This window comes from Paramormyrops kingsleyae, chromosome 16 (genome assembly GCF_048594095.1).
Source record: "Paramormyrops kingsleyae isolate MSU_618 chromosome 16, PKINGS_0.4, whole genome shotgun sequence".
Taxonomy (NCBI): Eukaryota; Metazoa; Chordata; class Actinopteri; order Osteoglossiformes; family Mormyridae; genus Paramormyrops; species Paramormyrops kingsleyae.
Window position 1 is genome coordinate 13406265 of NC_132812.1, and position 26980 is coordinate 13433244.

The following is a 26980-nucleotide window of genomic DNA, read 5'->3' on the forward strand; positions in this document are numbered from 1 at the left end:
TATAAAACATATTAAATATTTACTTACATTTCAGTGCTTTTTAATATTATGAGGCTTACCTGTAATCTTTGTTCCATCTTTGGTCTCAAATGGAACACCAACTCCAAATTCATTTTCACCAGTGACTCTGAAGTAGTATACCCCTCCCTCCTGCAAATCTGTAACTTTATAAGTCAAGCGGTGGCATTTATCAGTGATTTTTGTCCATCCCATTTTACTCGCTTCTCTTAGTTCAACATGGTAATTTTTCACAGGTGCACCACCTTCATTTTCTGGTGCATCCCATGTCACTGTTGCAGAGTTCTTTGTGACATCCTTGATATCAATTTGAGAAACTGGTCCTGGAGAGTCAAGGACCTTGACAACTAGTGTCAAAGTGGATGTCCCAGCAACATTTTGTAGTGACACAGTGTACTTTCCAGAGTCATTTCTTGTTGCTTGCTCTACTGTTATAGATGTGCAAGTATCACTTGTATCAATAGAAGCTCTTACTCTGAGATCTACATCTGCTTTATTCCATATCACATTAGGCACCGGTTTTCCCTTGAATGGCACAGTCAAAGTAAACGAGCTACCATCCTTAACAATTAGTGTCTTTCGCATTTCATTACTAATGTCAAAAACTGGTTCATCTTCTCTGTCCTTTGCCACTTGAGGATCAGAAGCTGGACTTGGATCACTCAGACCAATCTTGTTGATTGATTTCACAGCAAACACATACTCTGCTCCAGATGTAAGGCTTACAACAGTAAATTCAGTGTTTCTTGTATTTTGGACCGCCACAACCCAGTCTTCATCTTCGGTTTTCCTGTACTCAACACTGTATCCAGTTATTGGTGCTCCACCATCAAAAAGTGGCTTGTTCCATGTAATAGTGATGGAGCTCTTTGTTGAATCAATTATTTTAGGTTTAGCTGGTGGGGATGGTAAAAACTGTGGGTCTTCTGCTTTAGTTAATGGACATGGGTGACTTGGAAGACTTAAACCAGCAGCATTTTCTGCGTAAACGTGGTACTCATATTCACATCCTTCCCGCAGATTAGAAGCCTTAACTCTTAGGTCATACACCGGCCTTTTATTTACACGAACCCAACGCAGACCTGTCTTCTCACGCTTTTCAATTACATAACCACAAATTTCACTACCTCCATCAGAAGCAGGTCTTTCCCAGCAGATTGTCATTGCCTCAGCTGTTACACTAGTGACTTCAACGTTTGTGGGTGGTGATGGGACAGTGAATGGATCTATAGCTTTAGCAGGATCACTTTCAAGGGGTTCACCAACTCCAAATTTATTTACACCCAGAACTCTGAATATGTACTCATTACCTTTGAGAAGCTTAGTGACTTTGCATGTTGTAGCTTTCATCTCTCCATGTACTACTGTCCAAGTAAGGCGACTTGTTTCACGCTTTTCAACAATATAGTGGGAAATTTCTGCACCACCATTTTCTTGAGGTGGTCCCCAACTCAGTGTACATTTTTCAGCTGTAAGGCCTGTAACTTCCACAGGCCCTGATGATGGTCCTGGTCGATCAAGCACCTTGCAGTTTACTGCTAAGGATCTTGTACCAGCAACATTCTGTAAAGTTAATACATACTGTCCAGAATCTCTTCTGATGCAGTCTTTGACAGTTATGTTAGTGATGAAGTTTGTAGATGAGATCTCAACCCTAGCTTTAGCCTCAATTTCTTTACCATCCTTTGTCCATGAAATGACTGGATGAGGACGACCAGCTATATCTGCATTGATCTGTAGGACTTCTCCAGCTTTCACAACTACTAATTGTCTAAACTTGTCATCCATCATGATAGTTGGTGCCTCAACATCATCCTTTACAGTGACAGGGCCTGTGTTCTCAGATGGCTTACTGAACAATCCAGTTGCATTCCTAGCAATGACATGGAAATCATATCGCTGATCCTCTGTAAGGCCTGTAATATCAAAGAATGTTTCCTGGACATTGGTGAAATTGCACTTCAGCCACCGCCCATCTGGAAGTTCTTTTCGTTCAATAATGTAACCCGTAATCATAGCTCCACCATCATACTCAGGTTTTGTCCAAGACAGTGAAACAGTTGTTCTAGTGATATTTGTCACTGTAGGTTGACCTGGAGGATCACATGGATCTCTTGCAGCCACAGCTTCAGAGGCTTTGCTGCACTTCCCAATTCCAGCAATGTTTTCAGCATAGATGCGAAATTCATATAATAAGCCCTCTTCAATGCTGGTCACTTTGAATTGTGTATCAGTAATAAGGCCTCGGTTTATCTTTGTCCAGAGAATGCTACTGGGTTCTTTACATTCTAAGTGGTATCCAAGTATTGAACTACCACCATCACTGGCTGGTCTATTCCATGCAACAGCCATATGGGTTTTAGTAGCATCAGTAACTCGAACAGCAGAAGGTGGGCCAGGTGGCATAAAGGGATACTGAGCAATAACTGATGATGAGTCAACAAAGTGGCTTTTTCCATATCGGTTCTCTGCACAAACACGGAACTGATACTCAGAACCCTGGGTCAAGTGGGAAACTATGATTGAAGTCCGGGCAACTGTCGCTGACACGATTTGCCATACAGTGGTGGTAGTATCTCTCTTTTCTACCACATAATTGTTTATTTGGCAACCACCATCATATTCTGGTGGATCCCAAGACAATGATACATTATCAGCACTAACTTCATCAATTTTAATTGGCCCTGGTGGCCCAGGTTTGTCAAGGACAATGACACTAATTTCAGCAGATTTGGTGCCAATAGAATTACTTAATGTGATTTCATACATTCCAGAATCCTCTCTGGCAGCATCTTTAATAACAATTTTACTTGAGGTCTTAGATGTTTGAACATTTACCCTAGTTGTTTGCTTTAATAGATGGCCATCTTTCTTCCATGAGACCTCTGGTAGAGGTCTGCCTCTAAATGGAACATCTATTTTGAGATCATCTCCAGCTTTCACACTGTAAGTGTTGAATAAGAGATTGATAATAGGTTCGATTTGAATGTCCTTTGCAATCACAGGTGCTCCAAGTAGCTTTGGATCACTCTTTCCCTTGTCATTTACAGCAATAATTCTAAACAAATATTCTTCACCTGAAGTCAGGCCATCAATAGTTGCTTCTAGAGCCTTAACCGTGGCACACACAGTCCATTTGTCACTACCTTTAGTTTGCATCTCGATAATGTAACAAGTAATTTTGCTGCCACCATCATGATCTGGTTTCTCCCATGAAAGACTAACACTTTTTCGAGTCACATCCACAAGTGTGACTTTACCTGGTGATAATGGTGCTTCAGACACTTTAACAGCATCTTTAGTTTCTGCTGGCAAACCAACACCATGTTCATTGACAGCTAATACACGGAAATAGTAAACACCTCCCTCTCGTAAGTCATCGACTCTAAATGAATTCCTGACACAGTTATTTGTAACAGTAGTGTATGCCATTCTTGCAGATTCACGTTTCTCTACAATATAATTTGCTATCTTGGCTCCACCATCAATGAGAGGAGGCTCCCAAGAAAGAGTTACTGAGTTTCTCTTGACATCTTTAATATCAAAGTTAAGAGGCTCACTTGGGGAGTCTAGTACTCGAACATTTACAAACGCTGATTTTGTGCCACTGTTATTTTCCAGAGTTAAAACATATTTTCCCCCATCATATCTGTTGACATTGTCAATTATAAGCATAGTATAGGAGCTGGTTACTTCAACTTGTGCTCGTTCAGCTAATGGACTATCAGCTTTTTCCCACTTGACTTCAGGTTCAGGTCTTCCCTTGATAGTAACAAACAAACGAAGTGTTCCACTTGCTCGTACTGTGACTATTTTCCTGAGTTCAGCATCTAATTCAATCTCTGGAGCTTCAAGTTTTTCAGCTGCAATCACAGAGCCTGGGACATCAGCATGTTCTCCAACTCCTTCAACATTGACAGCCAAGACCCTGAAGGTGTATTCTGCATTTTCCTTCAGGTGTTTTGCAGTATAGTGTGTTGTTTGTATACCAGTTGGTGGTGTGCATGTGGTCCACTCATCCTCAGAAACTTCTTTCATCTCTACAATATATCCCATTATGGATGCACCACCATCATAGATTGGTTTGCTCCAGGCAAGGGTCACTGTGGTGCTTGAGTGGTCAGTTACTTTAGGATTGTTTGGAGGACCAGGCGGATATGTTGCATCACAAGCTTTGTAAAGTTCTGATGCCTTACTGGGCTGTCCTACACCAGCAGCATTTTCAGCTGAAACACGGAATTCATAGTAGTGGCCTTCTGTAAGTCCAGTAACTCTAAATCGTAAATCAGTCAGTCTCTTTTTATTGCATTTTGTCCATCGGATGCCTTCTTTGTCACGTTTTTCAAGAATATAGTTATCAATTTCTGAACCACCATTATCTTCTGGCCGCTCCCATGTGATAACCATAGAATCTCTTGTTATAGCACTTGTTTCAGGTATGGAGGGTGCACTTGGTGGCTTGAATGGATTGCGTGCCACTACAGGCTCAGATTCAAGGGGTTCTCCCACTCCATATTTGTTAACTGCCATAACTCTGAAAATATACTCATTTCCTGGCAGAAGTTTGGTCACTTTATAACTAACAGCTTGGATTTTAGGTTCAACTACAGTCCAAGACAGCCTACTAGTTTCTCTCTTCTCAATAATATAATGAGAAATACTAGCACCACCATCATGTGAAGGATGACCCCAAGATAAATAGCATTTCTCAGCTCTTACACCAGTGACTTTTAGTGGGCCATCTGGAGGACCAGGTCTATCAAGAACCTTCACATTTACTGGTATTGATTTAATTCCACCAACATTGCTGAGATGAAGCACATAATGTCCGCCATCAACTCTAATGCAGTCCTTTACTGTAAGTACTGTTCGCTGGATGGTGGTTTTAACTTCCATTCTTGGAGTTGTCTTATCAATTTCTATTCCATCCTTTAACCATGTAATATCCGGAAGAGGTTTTCCAAAAATGTCAGCATCAATGGTAAAAGTTTCCCCAGCATTAACGACAATAACATCCTTAAACTTTGAATCCAGTGAAGCTGTTGGAGCTTCAATTTCATCTTTAGCAGTAATTGGTCCACTGGTTTCAGACGGTTCACTTAAAATGCCTGAGGCATTTCTTGCAATTACCCTAAACTCATATCTTTCTTCCTCTGTTAATCCTGTGCATGTGAATTCAGTGTCAATAATGTTGGTGAAGCTGGCCTTCATCCAGCGACCTTCAGGTAATTTTTTCTTCTCCACAATATAACCTGTGATTTTACTACCACCATCATATTGTGGGATTGTCCACTGAAGGGTTACATGGTTTCTAGTGATAACTATAGCTTCAGGAGTGCCAGGTGGATCACAAGGGTCACGGGCAACAGCACATTCTGAGACCTTGCTTGGAGCACTAGTGCCAACTATGTTTTCTGCATATACTCTGTATTCATATTCAATGCCTTCTTCAAGATCATTTGTCTTAAATCGAGTGTCTGTAATGAGAAGATTGTTTAACTTATGCCACAAAATGCTGTTTCTTTCTTTACGTTCAATATGGTAACCAATAATAGCACTGCCTCCATTGTTCATTGGAGCTTTCCATTCAATAACCATATGATCTTTTGTTGCTGAGGAAACAAATGGGGTACCAGGTGGACCAGGTTCCTTGAAAGGGTACTTTACAAGAACTGGTGGTGAATCCAATGAAGTGCTCTTCCCATATCTATTTTCAGCAAAAACTCTAAATTGATATTCTGAACCTGTTTTCAGCTTACAAATTTTGATAGTTGTCCTTGCAACAGTTGCTGACACAGTCTGCCAATTTGTTGTAGTTGTGTCTCGTTTTTCAACAACGTAATTGTTTATTTGACAGCCTCCTGTGTAAACTGGTGGTTCCCATGAAATGGTTACAAAATTAGCACTTACTTCATCAATTTTCATAGGTCCAGTTGGTGGACCAGGCTTATCAAGAACAATAATTCCAAGCTCTTCTGTTGTTGCACCAGCACTGTTCGTGGCAATCACTGTGTACTTGCCACAGTCATCTCTATTAGCTTCTTTAATATGAAGAACTGTTGAGTTCATTGTACTAGAAATATTAACCCTAGTTGTCTCCTTCAGTGAATGTCCGTCTTTTTTCCATACGATCTTTGGTGTTGGACGTCCGAACACTGGAATCTCTATTTTAAGATCATTGCCAGACTGAACACTATAAGTATTGCTTGTTAGTTTAAAACTGGGTTCAATAGTTATGTCTTTGGCAATAACAGGAGCAGCTAATGGCCTTGGATCACTCTTTCCTTTATCATTGTAGGCTATGATACGGAAGAAATATTCCTGACCAGAACTTAACCCTGTAACAGTGCCTTCACATGCCTTTGTTATGGTTGCAACTACCCATTCCTCTGTTCCTTTTGGCTGCATTTCAACAAAGTAGCCTATAATCCTGCTGCCACCATCATATTCTGGTTTCTCCCATGCTAATGAGACGCTAGTTTTAGTCACGTCTGTTAATGTGACTTTTCCTACCGGCAGTGGGATCTCTGCTGCTTTCACTGCATCCTGGGTTTCAGCAGGCAGACCAACACCAAATTCATTCTCAGCCATAACTCTAAAGTAATAAATTGCACCTTCTTTGAGATCTACTACCCGGAAGCTTGTCTTAGTGCACTTAGCAGTAACATTGGAGTATCCAATTCTGTTTGATTCACGTTTATCAATGACATAATTCTTAATCTTTGCACCTCCATCAATGAGTGGTGGTTCCCATGCAAGAGTTACACTGTTCCTTGTAATATCCTTCACTGAAAAATTCACAGGTGCTCCTGGTGTATCCAGTACTTTAACAGACACAAATGCAGACTTTGATCCACTGTTGTTTTCCAAATTCAGTATATACTTTCCAGCATCATTTCTGTCACATACATCAATTGATAATTGGGTAAAGTCAGAACCCTTTTCAATTTGTGCCTTTTCAGATATCTCTCCATCTTTAGACCAGTTCACCTCTGGGATTGGATTACCTTTGAAAGGTATATTGATTCTCAAGGAACCTCCAGCACGCACCACAACACCTTTTCGTAGTTCAGAGTCAAGTTCAATTTCTGGTGCCTCCATTTTATCTTCAGGCTTTACAATGCCAGGAATAGCTGCTGGTTCACCAACACCTATCCTGTTGATGGCACATATTTGAATTTTATATTCTTGATGTTCTATAAGTTTGGTTATTTCAAATGTATTGATAGGCAGGCCAGTTGGTGGTGTGCATGCAATCCATTCTTCCTCTTCAGCTTTACAGATCTCCACAACGTATCCCTGAATCTCACTCCCCCCATCATAAATTGGTTTGTTCCATGCTATTGAAATTGAATTTTTAGTGGTGTGAACCAGTATTGCATTAGTTGGTGGACCAGGTTTAAACATTGGATCACAGGCTTTATAGTATACAGTTGGTGGACTTGGTTGACCAACTCCTGCTGCATTTTCAGCAGATAATCTAAATTCATATTCATGATCTTCTGTCAGGCCTGTTACTCTGAAACGTAGATCTGTAACTCTGCGCTTGTTGCATTTTGTCCATCTGACTCCAGTTCTGTCTCTTTTCTCTACAATGTACCCAACAATTTCATTTCCCCCATCACTTGTTGGTCTGGTCCAGCACACAGTCATTGAATCTCTAATGATATTAGTTACTTCGAGTTCTTGTGGCGGCCCAGGAGGGACAAATGGATTTTTCATTATTACTGGTGCTGATTCTAGTGCTTCACCAACACCATATTTGTTGACTGCCATTACACGGAAAATATATTCATTTCCTTTTAAAAGCTTAGTTACTTTAAACATGGTAGCTCTGCAGTCACTAGCAACTACGGTCCAAGCAAGACGACTTGTTTCTCTCTTCTCAATAACATAATGAGAAATCATACTACCTCCATCATGACAAGGAGGGAGCCATGACAGAGTGCATTTTTCAGAAGTTACTCCGCTAACACTAAGTGGCCCTTCAGATGGTCCAGGTCTGTCCAGTACTTTGACATGGAATGGGACTGTCTTGCTGCCGGCAACATTAATTAACTGCAAGGTATACTGGCCACCATCAATCCTTATCGCATCTTTAACAATAATCATTGCTTTGAGGTCAGTATTCTTGATCTCAGCTCTTGCAGTATTTTCCATTTCTTGATCACCCTTGAACCACAGAGCTGTTGGGATTGGCTTTCCACGTACATCAGCATAGAGTTTAAATGTATCTCCTGCATTTACAACAATAACCTGGTTGAATTCTGGGTCTGTTTCAAATGCTGGAGATTCAACTTCATCCTTTGCAGTGATTGATCCAGTATTCTTTGATGGTTTGCTAATGGTTCCAGCTGCATTCTTTGCAATAACTCTAAAGTCATATTTGCAGTCTTCAGTTAAACCAGTAATAGTAAACTCTGTTTCAATAATGTTTGTAAAACTGGCTTTCATCCAACGTCCTTCTGGCAGGTCTCGTTTCTCCACAATGTAACCAGTTATTATACTGCCTCCATCATATTCTGGCTCTGTCCACTTCAGTTTGACTGAATGTCTATTGACAAAGACAGCATCTGGGTTACCTGGTGGATCACATGGATCACGTGCAATGCAGCCCTCAGACAATTTGCTACAACTACCAATTCCAACAATATTTTCAGCATAGACTCTGAACTCATATTCAATACCCTCTTCCAAAGGACTTGTTTTAAAGCGAGTATCCTGAATAAGTGTTTTGTTAATCTTTGTCCAAAGGATGCTGTTTTTCTCTTTTCTTTCCAAATGGTACCCAATTATACTACTACCGCCATCAGAAATTGGCTTGTGCCACTCCACAACCATGTGATCCTTTGAGACTGATGCCACAAAAGGTGTTCCAGGAGGACCTGGTTCTTTGTACGGGTACTGCGCAACAACAGGATCAGAGTCTATAGCATAACTTTTGCCATATCGGTTTTCTGCAAATACTCTGAACTGATATTCTGCTCCAGTTTTCAAATTGGTTACTTTAAGAGTAGTTCTTGCAACTGTAGCAGACACGACTATCCAGTTTGTAGTGGTTGTGTCCCGCTTTTGCACAATGTAGTTTGAAATCTGGCAGCCGCCAGTATACTTTGGTGGTTCCCAAGACACTGTGATACTTTCAGCACTGATGTCTTCAAGTCTAATGGGTCCAGTTGGTGGGCCAGGTTTGTCAAGTGTAATGATTTCAAAAGTAGTTTCCTTTTGTCCAAGAACATTGGAAACTGCGATAGTGTATATGCCATCATCATCTCTTGTTGCTTCTTTTATACTTAGGTTTGTGTGGTGTAGAGTATCAATGACATTAACTCTTGTAGTCTGTTTAAGAGGTGAGCCATCCTTTGTCCAAATAATATTTGGTTTGGGACGTCCAGCAATAGGGATTTCAACTTTGAGATCATAGCCAACCTGTACACTGTAACTGCTGGATGGGGACCTGACATCTGGAGCAATAACAACGTCTTTTGCTTGTACTGGAACAGCAAGTAGTCTAGGGTCACTCATTCCTTTGTCATTGACCGCAATAACTCTAAACACATATTCCTCTCCCTGGGCTAAATTGCTTACTACAGTGTCCAGGGATTTAACTTGAGCACATACAGACCATTTCTCAGCATCCTTAGCTTGCATTTCCACAGCATAGTAAAGAATTCTGCTGCCTCCATCATGCTCAGGCTTTTCCCAGGAAAGAGAAACACTACTGCGTGTTACATCAACAACTGTGACTTTACCCGGAGGCTGGGGGACTTCAGAAACTTTCAGAGATTCGGGTGTTTCTGCAGGAAGTCCAATTCCATGTTCATTTTCAGCAAGAACTCTAAAGAAGTAATTGCAGCCTTCTTGAAGTGCTTCAATTTTCCATGACATTTTATGGCAGTTTGTGATGACAGTTGAATAGGCCTTTCTTGTGCTTTCACGTTTCTCAACAATATAATTTTTAATTTTAGCTCCACCATCCAATAAAGGAGGTTCCCATGTAAGTGTTACAGAACTTTTTGTGATCTCTTTCACTTTGAAGTTGATGGGTTCACTTGGTGTGTCAAGTACTCTGACACTGATAAAGACAGACTTCACTCCACTAGCATTTTCTGCAGTTACTGTATACTTTCCACTGTCAAACCTGTCAACATTTTCAATCACGAGGGATGTATAACTACTAGTTGTATCAATCTGAGCTGTATCCTTGATCTCACCATCAGCTTTTTCCCACTTGATTTCAGGGACAGGTCGTCCTCTAATTGGAATGAATAATCTTAATGATCCTCCTGCTCTAACGGTGATCATTTTCCTTAATTCCGGATCAAGATCAAGATCAGGTGCTTCAATCTTTTCCTCTACAACAATTGTTCCTGAGATATCTGCATGTTCACCAACACCTGCCTTGTTTATAGCATAAACTCTGAATTTATACTCTTGTTTTTCTTGCAGTTTTTTAATTTCAAAGTGTGTTTGCGTGATTCCTGATGGAGGAGTACACATTGTCCATTCTTCAGAGGGTACCTCACATGCCTCAACGATGTAACCTTGAATCTCACAACCACCATCATAAATTGGTTTCCCCCAGGAAAGGGAAACTGATGTCCGTGAAACATCAGCCACTTTAGCATTATTCGGAGGACCTGGTTTGAAAATAGGATCTAGGGCCTTATAATAAACAGATGAGGAGCTTGGTGCTCCAACTCCAGCAGCATTCTCGGCTGAAACTCTAAATTCATAGCTGCGACTTTCAAGTAGTCCAGTAACCCTAAAACGCAGTTCGCTTACTGAGCGCTTATTGCATCTTGTCCATCTAACTCCTTCTTTGTCACGTTTTTCAACTATATATCCTGCAATTGGATTTCCTCCATCCTTAGTGGGTCTTTCCCAGGTTACAACCATTGAATCTTTTGTGATATTAGAAACTTCTACTGCTGTTGGTGCATTAGGAGTTACAAATGGATTTTTTGCAATCACTGGTTCAGATTCAAGTGGTTCACCAATTCCATATTTGTTTACTGGAATGACACGGAAGATGTACTCATTTCCCTCCAAAAGTTTTGTAATTTTAAGATTAAGAGTCTGTACTTTAGATTCAACAACAGTCCAAACTAATCTGCTGGTTTCTCTCCTTTCAACAATATAATGAGTCACATCACTGCCACCATCTTGCTGTGGTGGTTTCCAAGAAATGAAGCATTTCTCACTTGCCACACCATAAATGGAAATTGGGCCTTCAGGTGGCCCAGGTCTATCTAAGACTTTGACATTGACATTAACTGATTTTTCTCCTCCAACATTCTTCAGTACTAGAGTGTACTGGCCTCCGTCAACCCGAATTGCTTCTTTTACACTCAATGTAGTAGTGAAGTCTGTATTTTTAATCTCAAGGCGAGCTGTGTTTACTAGTTCTTCATTTCCTTTCATCCAATGGACTGTAGGTATAGGTTTTCCAAAAATATCTGCATCAATCTTGAAGTTCTCCCCAGCATTTACAACAATTGCTTGAGTATATTTTGAATCTATGGTAATGCGAGGTGGATCAACTTCATCCTTTGCAGTGATTGCACCAGTACTTTCTGAAGGATTACTGAAAACACCTGCAGCATTTCTTGCAATGACACGGAACTCATACCTTTGTTCCTCAACTAAACCTGTCACAACAAATTCAGTATCAATTATACTTGTAAAACTGGCCTTCATCCAACGGCCACCAGGCAGCTCTTTTTTCTCAACAAGATATCCAGTGATTTTGCTTCCACCATGAAACTCTGGCTTTGTCCATCTGAGAGTAACGGAATTTCTTGTGACAATAACAGCTTCAGGAGTGCCTGGACATTCACATGGATCTCTTGCAACATGTATTTCTGATTGCTTGCTAACCTTACCAATTCCCACAATATTTTCAGCATAAACTCTAAATTCATATTCAATACCCTCTTCAAGACCAGTGACTTTAAATCTTGTGTCTTGAATGAGCGTCTTGTTTTGTTTAACCCAAAGAATACTGTTCCTTTCCTTACTTTCAAGGTGATATCCAAGTATCTTACTTCCACCATCATCTGAAGGTTTATTCCATATCACTACCATGCTTTCCTTAGTAGAGGATTGCACGGAAGGTGTTCCTGGCGGGCCAGGAAGCTTAAATGGATATTGTGCAACAACTGACTCTGAAACAAGAACAGAACTCTTTCCATATCTGTTTTCAGCTGCAATTCTGAATTGGTATTCAGTACCAGTTTTTAACCTTGCAGCTTTAATAGTTGTTCTAGCTACAGTTGCTGACACAATCTGCCAATTTGTGGTGGAGGTATCTCTCTTTTCTACAATATAATTGTTGATTGAACAACCACCATCATATTCTGGAGGCTCCCATGACAAAGCCACACTGTCAGCAGTGACTTCATCTATTTTGATCGGTCCTGTTGGTGGGCCTGGCTTATCAAGAACGACAATTTTAATTTCAGCTGTTGCTTCTCCAGCAGTATTTGAAAGTTTAATGGTGTATTGGCCAACATCATCTCTGCAGGCCTCTTTGATTACAAGATACAAATGTCTTTCTGTGATCTCAGCATTAACTCTGGTAGTTTCTTTCAAAGCGACACCATCTTTTTGCCAGGAGACAGCTGCTTTGGGACGAGCAACATAGGGAACATCTACCTTCAAATCATCTCCAGCCAGAACACTGAATGCGGAGAATAAAAGTTTGAATGATGGAACAATAACAAGATCTTTAGCAATAACAGGAACACTAAGTTGGCGAGGATCGCTTATTCCTTTCTCATTCATTGCAGATACACGGAACAAGTATTCTTCACCTTGTGTAAGACCTGCAACAACTGCTTCATTGACTTTTACAGTCAAGCACTCAGTCCATTTTTCACTGCCTTTGCTTTGCATTTCAACAATATACCCTGTGATTCTACTGCCTCCATCATGGTCTGGTTTCTCCCATGACAGTGTCACACTATTGCTTGAGACATCTTGAAGAGTGACTTTTCCTGGTGGAAGGGGCTTTTCAGAAACTTTGACTGACTCAGTAGTCTCAGTTGGAAGACCAATTCCATATTCGTTTTCAGCTAAAACTCTAAAGAAATAGTTTCTTCCTTCCTCCAACTGGCCAATTTTCCAACTTGTTTTGTGGCAGCTAGTACTAACAGTTGAGTATGCTTTTCTTGTTGATTCACGTTTTTCTATAATGTAATTTCTTATCCTAGAGCCTCCATCTATTAAAGGAGGGTCCCAGATCAGTGATACTGATTCTTTGGTGACTTCTTTGATCATGAGGTTTTGTGGTGCTCCAGGGGTATCCAGTACTCTGACATTAACAAAGGCTGTCTTGCTCCCTGAGCCATTTTCCACTGTCAAAACATACTTTCCACTATCAACTCTGCTTACATTTTCAATTAATACAGATGTAAATGATGACGTGCTCTCAATAGTTGCTCTCTCAAGTGGTTCTCCATGTTCTCTTGACCATTTCACTTCAGGAGCAGGTCTTCCTCTTATAGGCACAAACAGTCTTAGTGTGCCACAAGCTCTGATGTTGACAACTTTCCGAAGGTCTGCATCAAGCTCAATTTCTGGTGGAATCTCCCTGTCTTCTGCCTTTGGTGATCCAGGAACAGATGCTGGTTCTCCGACTCCCTCACAGTTAATGGCTGAAATATTGATTCGGTATTCTTGATTTTCTTTTAAGTTGGTAATTGTAAATGATGTCAATGTTAGTCCTTCTTTAGGAGTAACAATTGTCCATTCATCTTCCTCTGGAAGGCAAGTTTCAACAATATATCCTGTAATGTCTGATCCACCATCATATACTGGCTTATTCCATGCAAGAGTAATTGATGACTTAGTTGTGTCTAGCACTCTTGGATTTCCAGGTGGGCCAGGCTGGAATATGGTGTCGCAAGCTTTATAAAATGGACTACAGGGACTTGGTACACTTAAACCTGCAGCGTTCTCAGCAATAATTCTAAATTCATACTCATGTCCTGGTGTCAGTCCAGATACTTTGTACCTTAGATCAGTTACTGTTCTTTTGTTGCATTTAACCCAACGGAGACCAGTTTTGTCTCTCCTTTCAATAATGTAATTGGAAATATTGCTTCCACCATTGTTTTCGGGATGCCCCCAGCAAACGACCATTGAATCCTTAGTGATAGTTGTTACTTCAGGAGTTTGTGGAGGATCAGAGGGCACATATGGGTTAGTTGCCATAACTGGCTCAGATTCAAGGGGTTCACCAACTCCATACTTATTAACAGCCATAACTCTAAAGATATACTCATTTCCTTTAAGCAGCTTAGTCACTTTAAATCGGTTAACTTGTACATCTGATGCTACATTTGTCCATGCAAGTCTGCTTGTTTCACGTTTTTCAATTATGTAATGTTCAATCTTCGCACCACCGTCATGTGAAGGTGGCAACCATGACAGAATACATTTCTCAGCAGTGACATCTGTAACAGCAAGTGGGCCATCAGGTGGACCTGGCCTGTCAAGAACCTTAACATTAAATACATGTTTAGCAAATCCTCCAGGGTTGCTAGCAGTCAACATGAATGCACCTCCATCTCTTCTTAAGGAGTCTTTATTGGTCAAAGTTGTGCTGAAGTCAGTTGTTTTGATTTCAATTTTTGCTGTGTCCTCAAGTTCCTTTCCTTCTTTTGTCCAAACCATGGATGGTAAGGGTCGGCCAGTAGCTTCAGCTTCTAATTTAAAGACCTCCCCTGCTTTTATCACTATGACATTACTGAACTTAGCATCAACTAAAAGTTTTGGCTCCTCAATGTCATCTCTGCAGGTAATTGTTTCTGATGGTTTAGATGGCTTACTTACAGCACCAGCTGAATTGCGAGCAAGAATGCGGAATTGATATGATGTGTCTTCCTTCAGTCCACTTACAGTATATACTCTCTCAAGAATATTACCGAAGTTTGCCTTAAGCCAGCGTCCATTTGGTAAGTCTTTCTTTTCAACTGTGTATCCGGTTATAGGGAATCCACCATCACCTTCAGGCTTTGTCCATTGAACTGTCACTTCATGTCTAGTTATGTTGATTGCTATTGGTTGACCAGGTGGATCCACAGGATCAAGAGCAAATGTTTCTTCTGAAGGCTTACTTGGTTTACCCACACCAGCTATGTTTTCAGCAGCAACACGGAATTCATAAGCTATTCCATCCGTGAGTCCTGTAGATTTGAAAATATTTCCTACTACCAGGGCTTTGCTGACTTTTTGCCACAATATACTGTTCTTTTCTTTCCTTTCAATGTGATATCCTAAAATAGGACTACCACCATCAGAATTTGGCTCATTCCATGTAATAGTCATGGTTTCTTTAGTGAAAGCAATAACTTGTGGAATACCTGGTGAGCCAGGCACTGTAAATGGATATGCAGCAATCACAGAATCAGATACGATACAAGGTCCACTACCATATCGATTTTGTGCTTTAACACGGAACTGATACCCAACTCCTGTGGTAAGACGAGCAGCTTTAAATGTAGTACGAATTACTGTTGCTGCAAGTTCAACCCATGATGTGCCTGTGGTTTCCCTCATTTCAACAATATAATTGTTAATGGGCACTCCTCCATCATTCTCCGGTGAATCCCATGACAATGTTATATAGTCACATGAAATTTCATCAAACTTAATTGGCCCTTTAGGAGGTCCAGGAATATCATGAATTTGAACTGTGATAGTTTCTGTCACTGTCCCAAGAATGTTCTTTCCTGTCATTGAGTATTGTCCACCATCCTTCATTTTACACTCACTTATATTCAAAATAGTTGAAGTAGTAGTATTTTCAGTATTTATTCTTTGTGTCTGTTTAAGATCTTTATCCTCTTTCTTCCAGGATACTGTTGGTCTTGGACGACCCAAAACAGGAATTTCCACTTTTATATTATCACCTGCTTTGGCAATGACTAATTTCTGGTATACTCCACGTAGGTCAAATGCAGGCACTGTTGTTTGTTCCTTAATAAAAACAGGTCTGCTTTCACGAGGATCACTTCTTCCACAGCCATTAACAGCCATAATGCGAAACACATATTCTTCATTTTCACTTAAATGTGATGCTGTGTAGTCAAGAGCTTTCACTGTTGTCAGATGAGACCACTGCTCTGCACCTTTCTTTTGAGCTTCTAGTACATATCCTGTAATTCTACTGCCACCATCATGTTTTGGTTTTGTCCATGTAAGAGTGGCATAATCCTTACCAATTTCTGTGACATTAAGGTTTTCAGGAGCTGTGGGAGCTTGAGATGCTCTGATTGGTTCAGAAGTTTCAGCTGGTTCCCCAATACCATATTCATTTTCAGCTGTTACTCTGAAATAATATTCAGAGCCCTCTGTCAGATTTGGAACTTTAAATGAACACTTCTGCCAGTTTGTGATGATAGTTGAAAATGCTTTTCGAGTGGCATCCCGCTTCTCAATAATGTAGTTAGTAATCTTTGAGCCACCATCAATAATGGGGATTTCCCACTGAAGAGTAATGCTGTCTTTGGTAATTTCTCTTGGCTTCAAGTTGATAGGTGGTCCTGGAGAATCCAAAATTCTTACATTCACAAATCCAGTCTTTGTCCCAGCAACATTTTCTAAAGTCAAGATGTATTTCCCAGCATCGTTTCTTGTACAATCTGGAATAACTAAAAGAGTGTATGACTCTGTGGTATCAATGTGTGCACGGCCCTTAAGCAGTATGTCTTCTTTCTTCCAGGTGACCTCAGGTGTTGGACGACCTTTGATTGGCACAAAAATACGTATGGAGCCTCCTGCCCTAACAACTAGAGTTCTCCTTAGTTCTGCATCAAGTTCAAAATCTGGAATTTCTTCACGGTCTACAACCTCAACAAGTTCTTCCACTTGGGCTGGCTCTCCTATACCTTCATTATTAATTGCACTGACTCTGAAACTATATTTTACACCAGGCTTTAAGTTTGCAACAACAAATTCAGTAATTCTCAGCGCAGTGCCTGTTGTATCTTTAATCCAATCATCGTCTCCTTCTTTTTTGTGCTCAACAATATACCCAGTAATATCTAATCCACCATCATAATGTGGTTTGCCCCACTTGAATGTCGCAGTTGTTTTAGTTGTATCAGCAATTCTTGGATTGGATGGAGGCCCTGGTGGATCTGAAAGATCAATTTAACAAGGATTTAACAGTTATACTGAGTCAAAGTGTTCTACAAAAAATGTTCTACATTTCAGTACACCAAATCACTTAAGAACCTTTGCTTACATGCTATATCCTTGGTCATCACATGCTGAGATGGGTCACTTGGTTCTCCAAAGCCAGCCTTGTTTTCTGCTGTCACCCTGAATTCATATTCAACTCCTTCACTGAGGCCTTGTACTTTGTAACGGAGGTCAGAGATAGATTTTTTCGATGCTCTAACCCATCTCAGACCTCTTCTTTCTTTTCTTTCAACACTGTAGCCCAGGATATCACTTCCTCCATCATTAATTGGTCTCTTCCAGGAAATAGTCACAGTGCTTTTACTTACATTGTCAATTTCTGGTTTTGAAGGTGGTCCTGGTGGACCTAAAATTTGTAAAAAGTAAATATTTAGAAATTTCTCAATACACATGTGATACGTAGACAAAATACATAGTCCATTTAGCTGAACTTACCAAAACTATCCACCATTTTCACAGGACCTGATTGAGTTGCATCTCCAATGCCATACTGATTCACAGCAGACACACGGAAGATATATTCATTGCCTTGGATTAATTTGCTTGCAACAAATCGGCAATCCATAACATTTTCAGCTAACATAGTCCAAAGCAGTCGACTGGTTTCTCTTTTCTCTAGAGTGTAGGATTTAATTGGAGATCCTCCATCTTCATCTGGCGGCAACCATGTTAAAGTGACTTTTTCAGCAGACACAGAGCTGGCTTCAATGGGACCAGGAGGTCCAGGAATATCCAAAACTTTTACTTTCACATGTTCTTCTTTGATTCCAAATGGATTACTTGCAGTAATAGTATATTCCCCAGTGTTCTTTCTACTTGCATACTTAATTGATAGGGCAGATGACGTTGGTGTACTTATAACCTGACAGACATCTGATGGCTTAAGCTCTCTTCCCCCTTTAGACCATACAGAAGTTGGTGGAGGTTTTCCAAGGATGCTTGTTGCATTTATTACAATAGTTTCTCCAGCTTTAACAGTGAGACCATCCTTCACATCTGGATCAATAGTAATAGTCGGTGGCTCTGTAAAGGTTATGGTAAAATATTATTTTCAAAGACACAAAAATATATTTGTGTTTAAAAATATTTATTTCATAATGAACATCTTACCATATTCATCCTTACACACAAGAATGTCGGTTTGCTCTGATGGAGGACTAATTGCTCCTGCTGCATTTTTTGCTCTTACTCTGAATTCACATTTGCTGCCCTCCTGTAAGTCTGTCACTGTGAATGCACAAGTCTGAATATTTACATGGTTAGCTTTCATCCAGACCTTTCCAGGGACGTCACATTTTTCAACAATATATCCTGTTAGTTTGTGACCACCATCATATTTTGGTGCAGTCCACATAAGTGTAACTGAACTTCTTGTTATGCTAATCACATCTGGTTTTCCAGGTGGATCTAAAAGAAAAAAGGGCATAAGACATAAGAAGTTTTATTTTCAAACACAATAAAATCACATCAGAAAAGAAATTATATAGCAAATTACCTATTGGATCCAGTGCAACCTGAGGCTCCGTAGGTCTGCTGGGTTTTCCAATACCTGCCATGTTTATAGCCATGACTCTAAATTCATACTCAAGACCTTCAGTTAAGCCAGTCACTCTACACTCTTTCATTCTCAGAGCTGTCTTGCTGGCTCTCTTCCACATCAAACTATTCCTGTCCTTGAATTCAACATGATATCCTGTGGATATGAGATTAACATATGCCAATGTTTATCTTAAGTATACATTTCTAAACATGGAAATTGAAAATTGAAGTCATTAATTGAATTGAAATGTAATTACCAGTTATAGGAGAGCCTCCTGTGTTTCTTGGATCAGACCATACCAGCATTGCTGACTCTTGCCGTATAAATGTAATTTCTGGTGGAAGTGGTGCATCAGGTACATCTAGAGACAAAAGTTATAGTAATTTAAAATCTGTTCTTTGATGCAGTAAAAATTGTCCAAGAAAAAAAATTATACTTACCAAATGGATGTTTAGCGACAATAGGATCAGATTTCAGCCATTCACCAACTCCATATTTGTTTTCTGCACAAACTCTAAAGATATATTCTGTTCCATCATGCAACCGTGTGACTCTCATAGTGGTTTTCTGTATAGCTGAAGCACAAGTAACCCATTTGTTAGCAGTTGAGTGTCTCTTCTCCAAAATGTAATTAGATATTTCTGATCCACCATCATCCACAGGAGGACCCCATTCCAACGTGATTGCATCTGCTGTGACTTCATAAAACGTGATTGGGCCAGTGGGTATTCCAGGTTTTCCAACCACCTTGATGTTTACTACAGATTCCTTTGTTCCAGCACTGTTCTTTATAATGATGGTATATTTATCTGCATCACTATGCTGGCAGTCACGGATCAACAGAGTTGTGCTTGCTGCCGTTGACTCAAAAGAGATTCTGCCGCTGTCAGTTAAAGTTAGATTTTCACCTTTCTTCCATATGACAACAGGTATAGGTTTACCAATGATGGGGATATTTAGACGAACAGTGCTTCCCTCCTTTGCGACATAGCACATGTCTGGCAAACCTCTTAAGTCACAGTCTGGAGGAACTATAATAATATATAAAATTGAAAAATTTGTTAGTGATTTAACCAATTACCAATGACTATTAAGTACCAACAAAGGTAGTCTTTATCAACAAAAAGCAGTCTAAATCATTTCATAATAAAGACTTCACAAATATTTTAATGACCAGTACATGAGTAGGTACTCTTAACTGCTTACCAATTTCGTCTTTAGCCACAACTGTAAATTCCACTGGTGCACTTTCTCCAGCTTCATTCACTGCTTTCACTCTATAGGAATACCCCTTTCCTTCTTCAAGATCTTTTGCACTGTACTGCATGTTTTTAGATTTCACTAGTACTTTCCACTTATCTTCACCTTCCATGATTTCAAGCACATAGGCAGTGATGTGACTCCCACCATCAGTAATTGGTTTCTTCCAGCCAAGGGTACATGAATCTTTGGAGACTAGTAAAGCCTTCAAGTCTGTCACTGGACCAGGTTTTTCTGGGAAAATTGTATAAAAGAATAGCTCACATTTTGAGTCTTATACGATTCTATATCTGCATTGTTTTACTGCATTGGCTCAATTTTCATTTTGGAATAGAATCGAGCTAATAGAATACACACACACAGACACACACACACAGGCCATTCTGCTGAATCGGTGTCATTTCTGTCCTCAGGACATTATATGTATAGATATGTGTGAAAAGTAGCTTTACATGCTATTATCAAGCAAAGTGTCCTTCACACTTTATAAATATAAGGTATATCATCTAAAACATTAATAATGTTTGTCACCTGTCCATACTCACTAATGCTACACTTCACTATGAAATATAATTAAAAACCTTCAAAAATATTATTTTTGGTATTTATTTTTTGTATTGTTGTGTGACAGTATTTCCCATGTATACTTTAAATACATTTTCCTAAATTAATAGTATGTTACTTAAAATACACGTTAGTTGTGTCACCAGGTTTTCACTCCGTCCTGCTACCATAATACATTTCCACTCTTAAAAAACTTTGCCATATTCTTTAAGTGCCATGTTCAACTGGAAATTACATCATCTCAGTCCTCTTAAGACCATAAGAAAGTTCTCTCACGTTCTTTTTTGATGATATTTTAAGTATGTCTGAGGCGGTTCATCTGAACATTAAGTACCGTTACCCAAATATTTCCTTAGATTTTATTTATTCCAAAAAATAAAAAAGTAGGAAGTTACTTGAACATGCTCAGTGTTATCATACCATTTGTACACAAAAATGCGCACTTTATTGAGGGGAACACAAAATAACTAGTTGATATGACTATTATTAAACAGTTGTAGGAGGTTTTGATAACAGGATTGAGGAAAAATCAACCAAGTTCCACTTAAAAACCTTGAAAATGCACATTTTATGTGCATATGTGTTATGTGTGTTATCAGATTCAGTGTTGAAAAAGATTAAAAAATTAAATTTAGTTTTAAAGATTTATAACATGCACATGTCACCGATTCGGTGGAATCACCCAGATACACATTTTGTGTACATATCTGTGATCATAAATATAAAATCTCATATAATACAATATAATTTCACTCACCAGAGGCTCTAACAGCACCTGAAGTTTCGCATGGCTCACCAATACCATATTCATTTTCAGCCAAAACTCTGAAACAATAGGCTTTGCCTGCTTCCAAATTAGGAATCCTGAAAGATGTTTTAGGACAATCAGTGGCTACTGTGGACCATGCTTTTCTCTCTGCATCCCGCTTTTCAACAATGTAACTTTTCACTGCACTTCCACCATCAATTTGAGGGGGGTCCCAAGAAATTGATGCATGGTCCTTTGAAGTTTGTTTCACAATAAGGTTGAGTGGTGGTCCAGGAGTATCTACATAAAATTAATAAAATTAATGAATCTATATATATATAAAATAATTAATAAAAATATTGTTAAGGCATATCACATGTAGTCATTTTTATAATGTAGCTAATTAATATTGATGGAAAAACTTAAAACTTACCAAGAACTCTAACAACAATTGTGTACGTCTTGGTTCCACTGCTGTTTTCCAATGTTAAGGAATATTTTCCTGCATCATATCTGTTCACATTCTCAATATATAACAGTGTGTCCCACTCTGATGTTTTGATCAAGATTCCTTGTCTCTCTTTAAGGTCGGCATTTATTTTAGCCCAGGTTACCTTAGGAGCAGGCCTGCCCCTCAGTGGTACATAGAGTCTCATTGTGACTCCAGCACGGAGCACCAAAGCCTTCCTAAGATCTGCATCAAGTTCTGCTTCTGGTGCAACTAAAAATAACCATAACAATAATATATTTTAATGGGTAGACCAATACAAGTACATGAATAAATAAATTTAAATAAAATTAGATAGTTGGGAAAGTAGTGAATGAATAAACATACTTAATATGTCCTTTGCCAAATGTTTTCCTGGAACATCACTTGGCTCACTGTACCCAATCTTGTTCACAGCAGTCACACGGAACTGGTACTCTGTATTGTCAATAAGTCCCGTAAGGAGGAATTTAGTCTCCTTGAGGTTCTTAGGAATATTGCACTTCATCCAGTCCTCAGCATCTGCCCTCTTACTCTCAACTAGGTAACCCAAAATTTCACAACCACCGTCATAGGCAGGCTTTGTCCATGACAGAGTAACTGAGCTGTGAGTTGTGTCAATGACTTTTGGGAAAGCTGGTGGTCCAGGGGGATCTGTGAACAGCACACATGAATTATAAGACATCTAGTGTCCTGACTATAGCTGTAAATGTGTATGCAACCTAGAACTTCATACTTACACAAAGGATCAAGTGCATAGGCAGCCTTAGATGGTTCACTGGGTTTGCCTAAACCAGCTTTATTGAAGGCAATAACTCTGAATTCATATTCAGCTCCCTCAGTAAGATTGCCAGCTTTAATGGTTCTATCTATCACTGGCTTTCTGTTGACTTTAGCCCAGTTGACATCTTGGGTTTCACGCTTCTCAACCATATATCCAAGAATGGTGGATTTCCCATCATCTGCAGGTGCTTTCCAACTAACCGTCATATGATCCTTTGTGATATTGGTAATAACAGGTGGCTCACAAGGTCCAGGAACATCTGCAATTAAGACAGTATGGTCTGAAAATGCTGCTCAATAAAAGTATAATTAAAAATTAACACAAGGCAGTTATTACCATAGGGATTCTTTGCAAAAACAGGATCAGTCATAATGGGGTCTCCAACTCCATATTTGTTCTCAGCACTGACTCGGAACTGATATTCATGACCTTCAATCAGTTTCTCTACAGAGCAGTCAGTGAGCAGGCCACTTATATTAGCTGTGACCTGAGCCCAGTTTGCTCTGCTTGTTTCACGTTTGTCAATAATATAGTTTGTGATTTCTGATCCTCCATCTGAAAGTGGTGGATCCCATTTCAGCTTGACACGATCTGCATACACATTCACAATCTTGACAGATGATGGTGGGCCGGGTTTGTCTAGGAAGAGAAATCATATATTTTAAAAATCTGTTAACAACATGTGACAGTTAACCAAAATTTTACATAAAAAATATATTTAAAAAAAAATCACACTGTATAAAGAAACTCACCCAGAACCTTTAGCTTAATGTTGCCAGATTTTGAGCCACTTGCATTTTCTGCCACAATAGTGTACTCTCCAGACTCTTTTCTAGTTACTGAGAATAATTCAAGGAGAAAAAGATGTCTCTTCTGGGAAAACTTCATCCCTTCAGCAAGTTTCAACAGCTGACCATCCTTCTTCCATGTAACCTTTGGCATTGGTTTTCCAAAAACTTCTGCCTCTAAGCAAACATTGGCTCCAGCTTTTACTGTTATGAGGCTCTTCATATGAAGTCCGATTTCTACTCTTGGTGGAACTGAAATAACAGAAGAAATTTGTACATCTCTCATCAAATACATTTTAACCATTACAGTTTCAACACTAAATGGCTTTTTTAATAAAATAAAATTCTTTTATAAGATAAAAAAAATCTTACCATTTTCTGCAATCACAGCAATTGGATCAGAAAGTTCAGATGGTAAACTGAGGTTTATTGCAGTCTTGGCAATTATTCTGAACTGGTACTGGGACCCTTCATCCAGTCCTGTTGCAATATATTCTTCTCTGGTTACATCTCGGCTGCTTGCATTGCAGCGTACCCATTTCTCGCCTGGAAGCTTCAAAGCTTCAACATAATATCCCACAATCCGGCTACCACCATCATGCTTTGGCTGACTCCATACCAAAGACACTGAATTTTTGGTAACATCAATAGCTTCTGGTTTTCCTGGTGGATCTACAATTGTAGAACAGTAGAGGCGGAAATACATTACATTTTCCTCTGACTGCATAACTACTTACTAAAGTGAAAAATTAGTAATGCATACATAACATACCAACTGGTGTTCTTGCTGTGATGAAGTCTGTTTGTTTGCTTGGTTTGCCTTGTCCAGCAAGGTTAAGAGCAGATACCCTGAAGGTATATTCTAATCCTTCTATTAGTCCGGAACATGAGTATTCAGTACCACGAACAACTGTTTCATTAGCCTTAACCCAAAGAAGGCTATTTCTCTCTTTACGTTCAATACAGTAACCAATAATTGGGCTGCCACCATCAGTTGCTGGTCTTTCCCAAGCTACCAACATGTTGTCTTTGTTGACTTTCTTGACATGACAATTCCTTGGTTCACTAGGCACATCTGAAAATAGACATATTTTAGTTAATTTAAGCATGTTTTGTATGATGAACTTATTTGGAAACATAGATTATCTATTACAATATTAGCTAGAGGCCTGAATATTTATTTAGCAATGAAATCTCATTGTTTCATACAGGTATGTACATTTTTAAATATGTTTTTCTAGAAAAGATTTCCATTGCAAAGGAGTTTGTTGCAAGAAGGCTTGATATCTCACCGAAAGAATATTGAGCAATCATCTTCTGAGACACAATAGGTTCTGAGATACCAAAGCGGTTTTCTGCACGAACACGGAAGCAGTACTCTTTTCCAGGTGTAAGTTTCCCTACTTTGCAGGAAGTACTGGTGCAGGAGGTAACTGCAGTGACCCAGTCTCCACTGCTCACATCACATTTCTCAACCACATAGTTAGTGATGTTGCTTCCACCATCTTCTCTTGGTGTATGCCAAGAAAGAGTACAGTCATCAATGTCAATCTCAGTAATCTCAAAGGGTGGCTCTGGGGGACCAGGAATATCTGAAACAGACAAAGTGTCGTTACCATCAGTACTGCGATTTCCATTTATTTTTATTGATGTTTTTTATTATTCAACTCACCCATTATAATCACTCTTAGTATCTGGTTGACCTTTGCAGTGCTGTTTTCAGCAGAAAGACTGTAGTAGCCACTGTCCTTTCTTGAGACATCTTTAATAATAAGTATACAACAGTTCGCATATTTTTCTACAAATATCCGTTTAGATGTAACAAGATCCTCATTTCCTTGCATCCATTTACAAGACGGTGCTGGCTTTCCAGACAAGACAGCTTCCACCTTCAGTTTTGAACCAGCTTTGGCAGTTACCACATCGGGCATAAGGATCTTTGGTGCCACTAAATACAGAATAAATTTAAAAATACATTACTCTTCAATTCTATTTCTAAAATCAAGATCTGCCATCTCAAATATTTTTAAAAGGCATTTACTTACACAATTGCTCTTTTATCTCATACATTCCTTCAACTTCCCTTGGCAAACTGCAACCCACTGGATTCCTAGCTGCAACTCTAAATTTGTACTTCTTTCCTTCCTTTAGCCCAACAACAACAATGCTTAAATCTTTGACAACAGAGTATGGTGTCCATTTGTCTTCTGGCTGACCATCTTCCTGGTAATCCACAACATACCCATTGATTTTAGCTCCTCCATCTCTCAGGGGTTTTACCCACCCCAGCACAGCACTGTTCTTTGTGATCTCCAGAATGTCAACCTTTTTAGGTGGATCAGGCTCACCTGGAAAGTAAACAAAATACAATGAGACTCAGAGACCATTTATGCACTCATTTTCCATAACTGCTTTTCTAGTACAGTGTTGCACTGAGCCCACGGCCCATATTAGGAAGCGCAGAACATAATGTAGGGGACACTCAGTATGAGATAGCATTCCATCACAGGGCACACACAATCACAAGCTATTTTGGACTGTGTATAGAGTGGGAATCAAAATGAAAACCACCAAACACAGACACATCTATTGGATATATCAATACTTACTGATAGGATCTTTTGCTAAATAGGATTTTGGAGAATCTTTGGGCTCACCAATACCATATTTGTTAACTGCAGTAACTCTGAAATAGTATTCAATGCCAGGGGCAAGACTGGTGACTTTGAAACTTGTCTTCTTTAAATCACTGGTCAAGTTAACCCAGGTCTTTCTGTCGACTTCACGTTTATCTACAATGTAGTTTGTGATTGGACTGCCACCATCATTCTCTGGTGGGGACCAAGAAAGCTGACAAGATGTCTTTGTCACATTAGAAGCTTCGAGTCCTCCAACAGGTCCAGGTGTATCTGTTAACATAATTTAGATTTGAATGATATAATTTAATTTAAAATGTAATACCACATTGTGCAAAATTACTTCCACAACTTTAAAATTTTGTGAAAACTCCAGACACCCACATAAAAAAAAATTGGAAAATTACATTTTTGTATTATTATGGAGAAATTTGAGTAGATTATCGACTGTTAACTGTAGTTTACAGAGCACAACAAACCTCACACATTGTAAGGTTTGGAGTTTATATAGAAAACTTTGTATATTCTGTCACTACATTTTAGATTTACCTTCTCCAGATGTATCATTTCTAACTATCTTTTGAGTTAAGTTGAGATGACAAAAAATAGTTTTTCAAGACACTGTTAATAATGAAAAATACGTACCCAGTACTTTGACATGCACATAGACTGCTTTCTCCCCAGCAGGGCTGGAAAGTGTCAAGGAATATTTTCCAGAGTCCTCACGTGTACTTTCAGGGATGACGAGGAAGGTCATAGTATCAATTTGATCCACATGACCTTTTCGCACAACATTATCAACACCCGTTCTTTTCCAGGTAACTCTGGGTGAAGGTCTTCCTCTAATTGTGGCGCAAAGTCTGATTGGGCAACCTGCTCTAACAGTCAGACCCTTTCTAAGGCTAGCATCCAAATCAATCTCTGGTGCCTCTGTTAAATAAGAA

General features: G+C 39.4%; 1 protein-coding gene across 1 annotated transcript in view; it reads right to left on the bottom strand.

The window, feature by feature from the left end:
- Positions 1-26980, bottom strand: part of LOC111838612 (titin-like) — a 191717-nt gene that overhangs the window by 27336 nt on the left and 137401 nt on the right. The window contains exons 191-211 of the mRNA XM_072700423.1: positions 26682-26966; positions 26010-26309; positions 25446-25748; positions 25073-25348; positions 24693-24992; positions 24173-24475; positions 23773-24072; positions 23365-23652; positions 22949-23251; positions 22569-22871; positions 22177-22482; positions 21775-22062; positions 21351-21641; positions 19976-20263; positions 19210-19800; positions 19026-19130; positions 18725-18922; positions 18340-18636; positions 17665-18252; positions 17273-17575; positions 60-17165 (exon numbers count right to left, since the gene is read on the bottom strand). Of these exons, the coding sequence (XP_072556524.1) occupies positions 60-17165; positions 17273-17575; positions 17665-18252; positions 18340-18636; positions 18725-18922; positions 19026-19130; positions 19210-19800; positions 19976-20263; positions 21351-21641; positions 21775-22062; positions 22177-22482; positions 22569-22871; positions 22949-23251; positions 23365-23652; positions 23773-24072; positions 24173-24475; positions 24693-24992; positions 25073-25348; positions 25446-25748; positions 26010-26309; positions 26682-26966 (23322 nt within the window). The remainder of the gene's footprint in view (positions 1-59; positions 17166-17272; positions 17576-17664; positions 18253-18339; positions 18637-18724; positions 18923-19025; positions 19131-19209; positions 19801-19975; positions 20264-21350; positions 21642-21774; positions 22063-22176; positions 22483-22568; positions 22872-22948; positions 23252-23364; positions 23653-23772; positions 24073-24172; positions 24476-24692; positions 24993-25072; positions 25349-25445; positions 25749-26009; positions 26310-26681; positions 26967-26980) is intronic.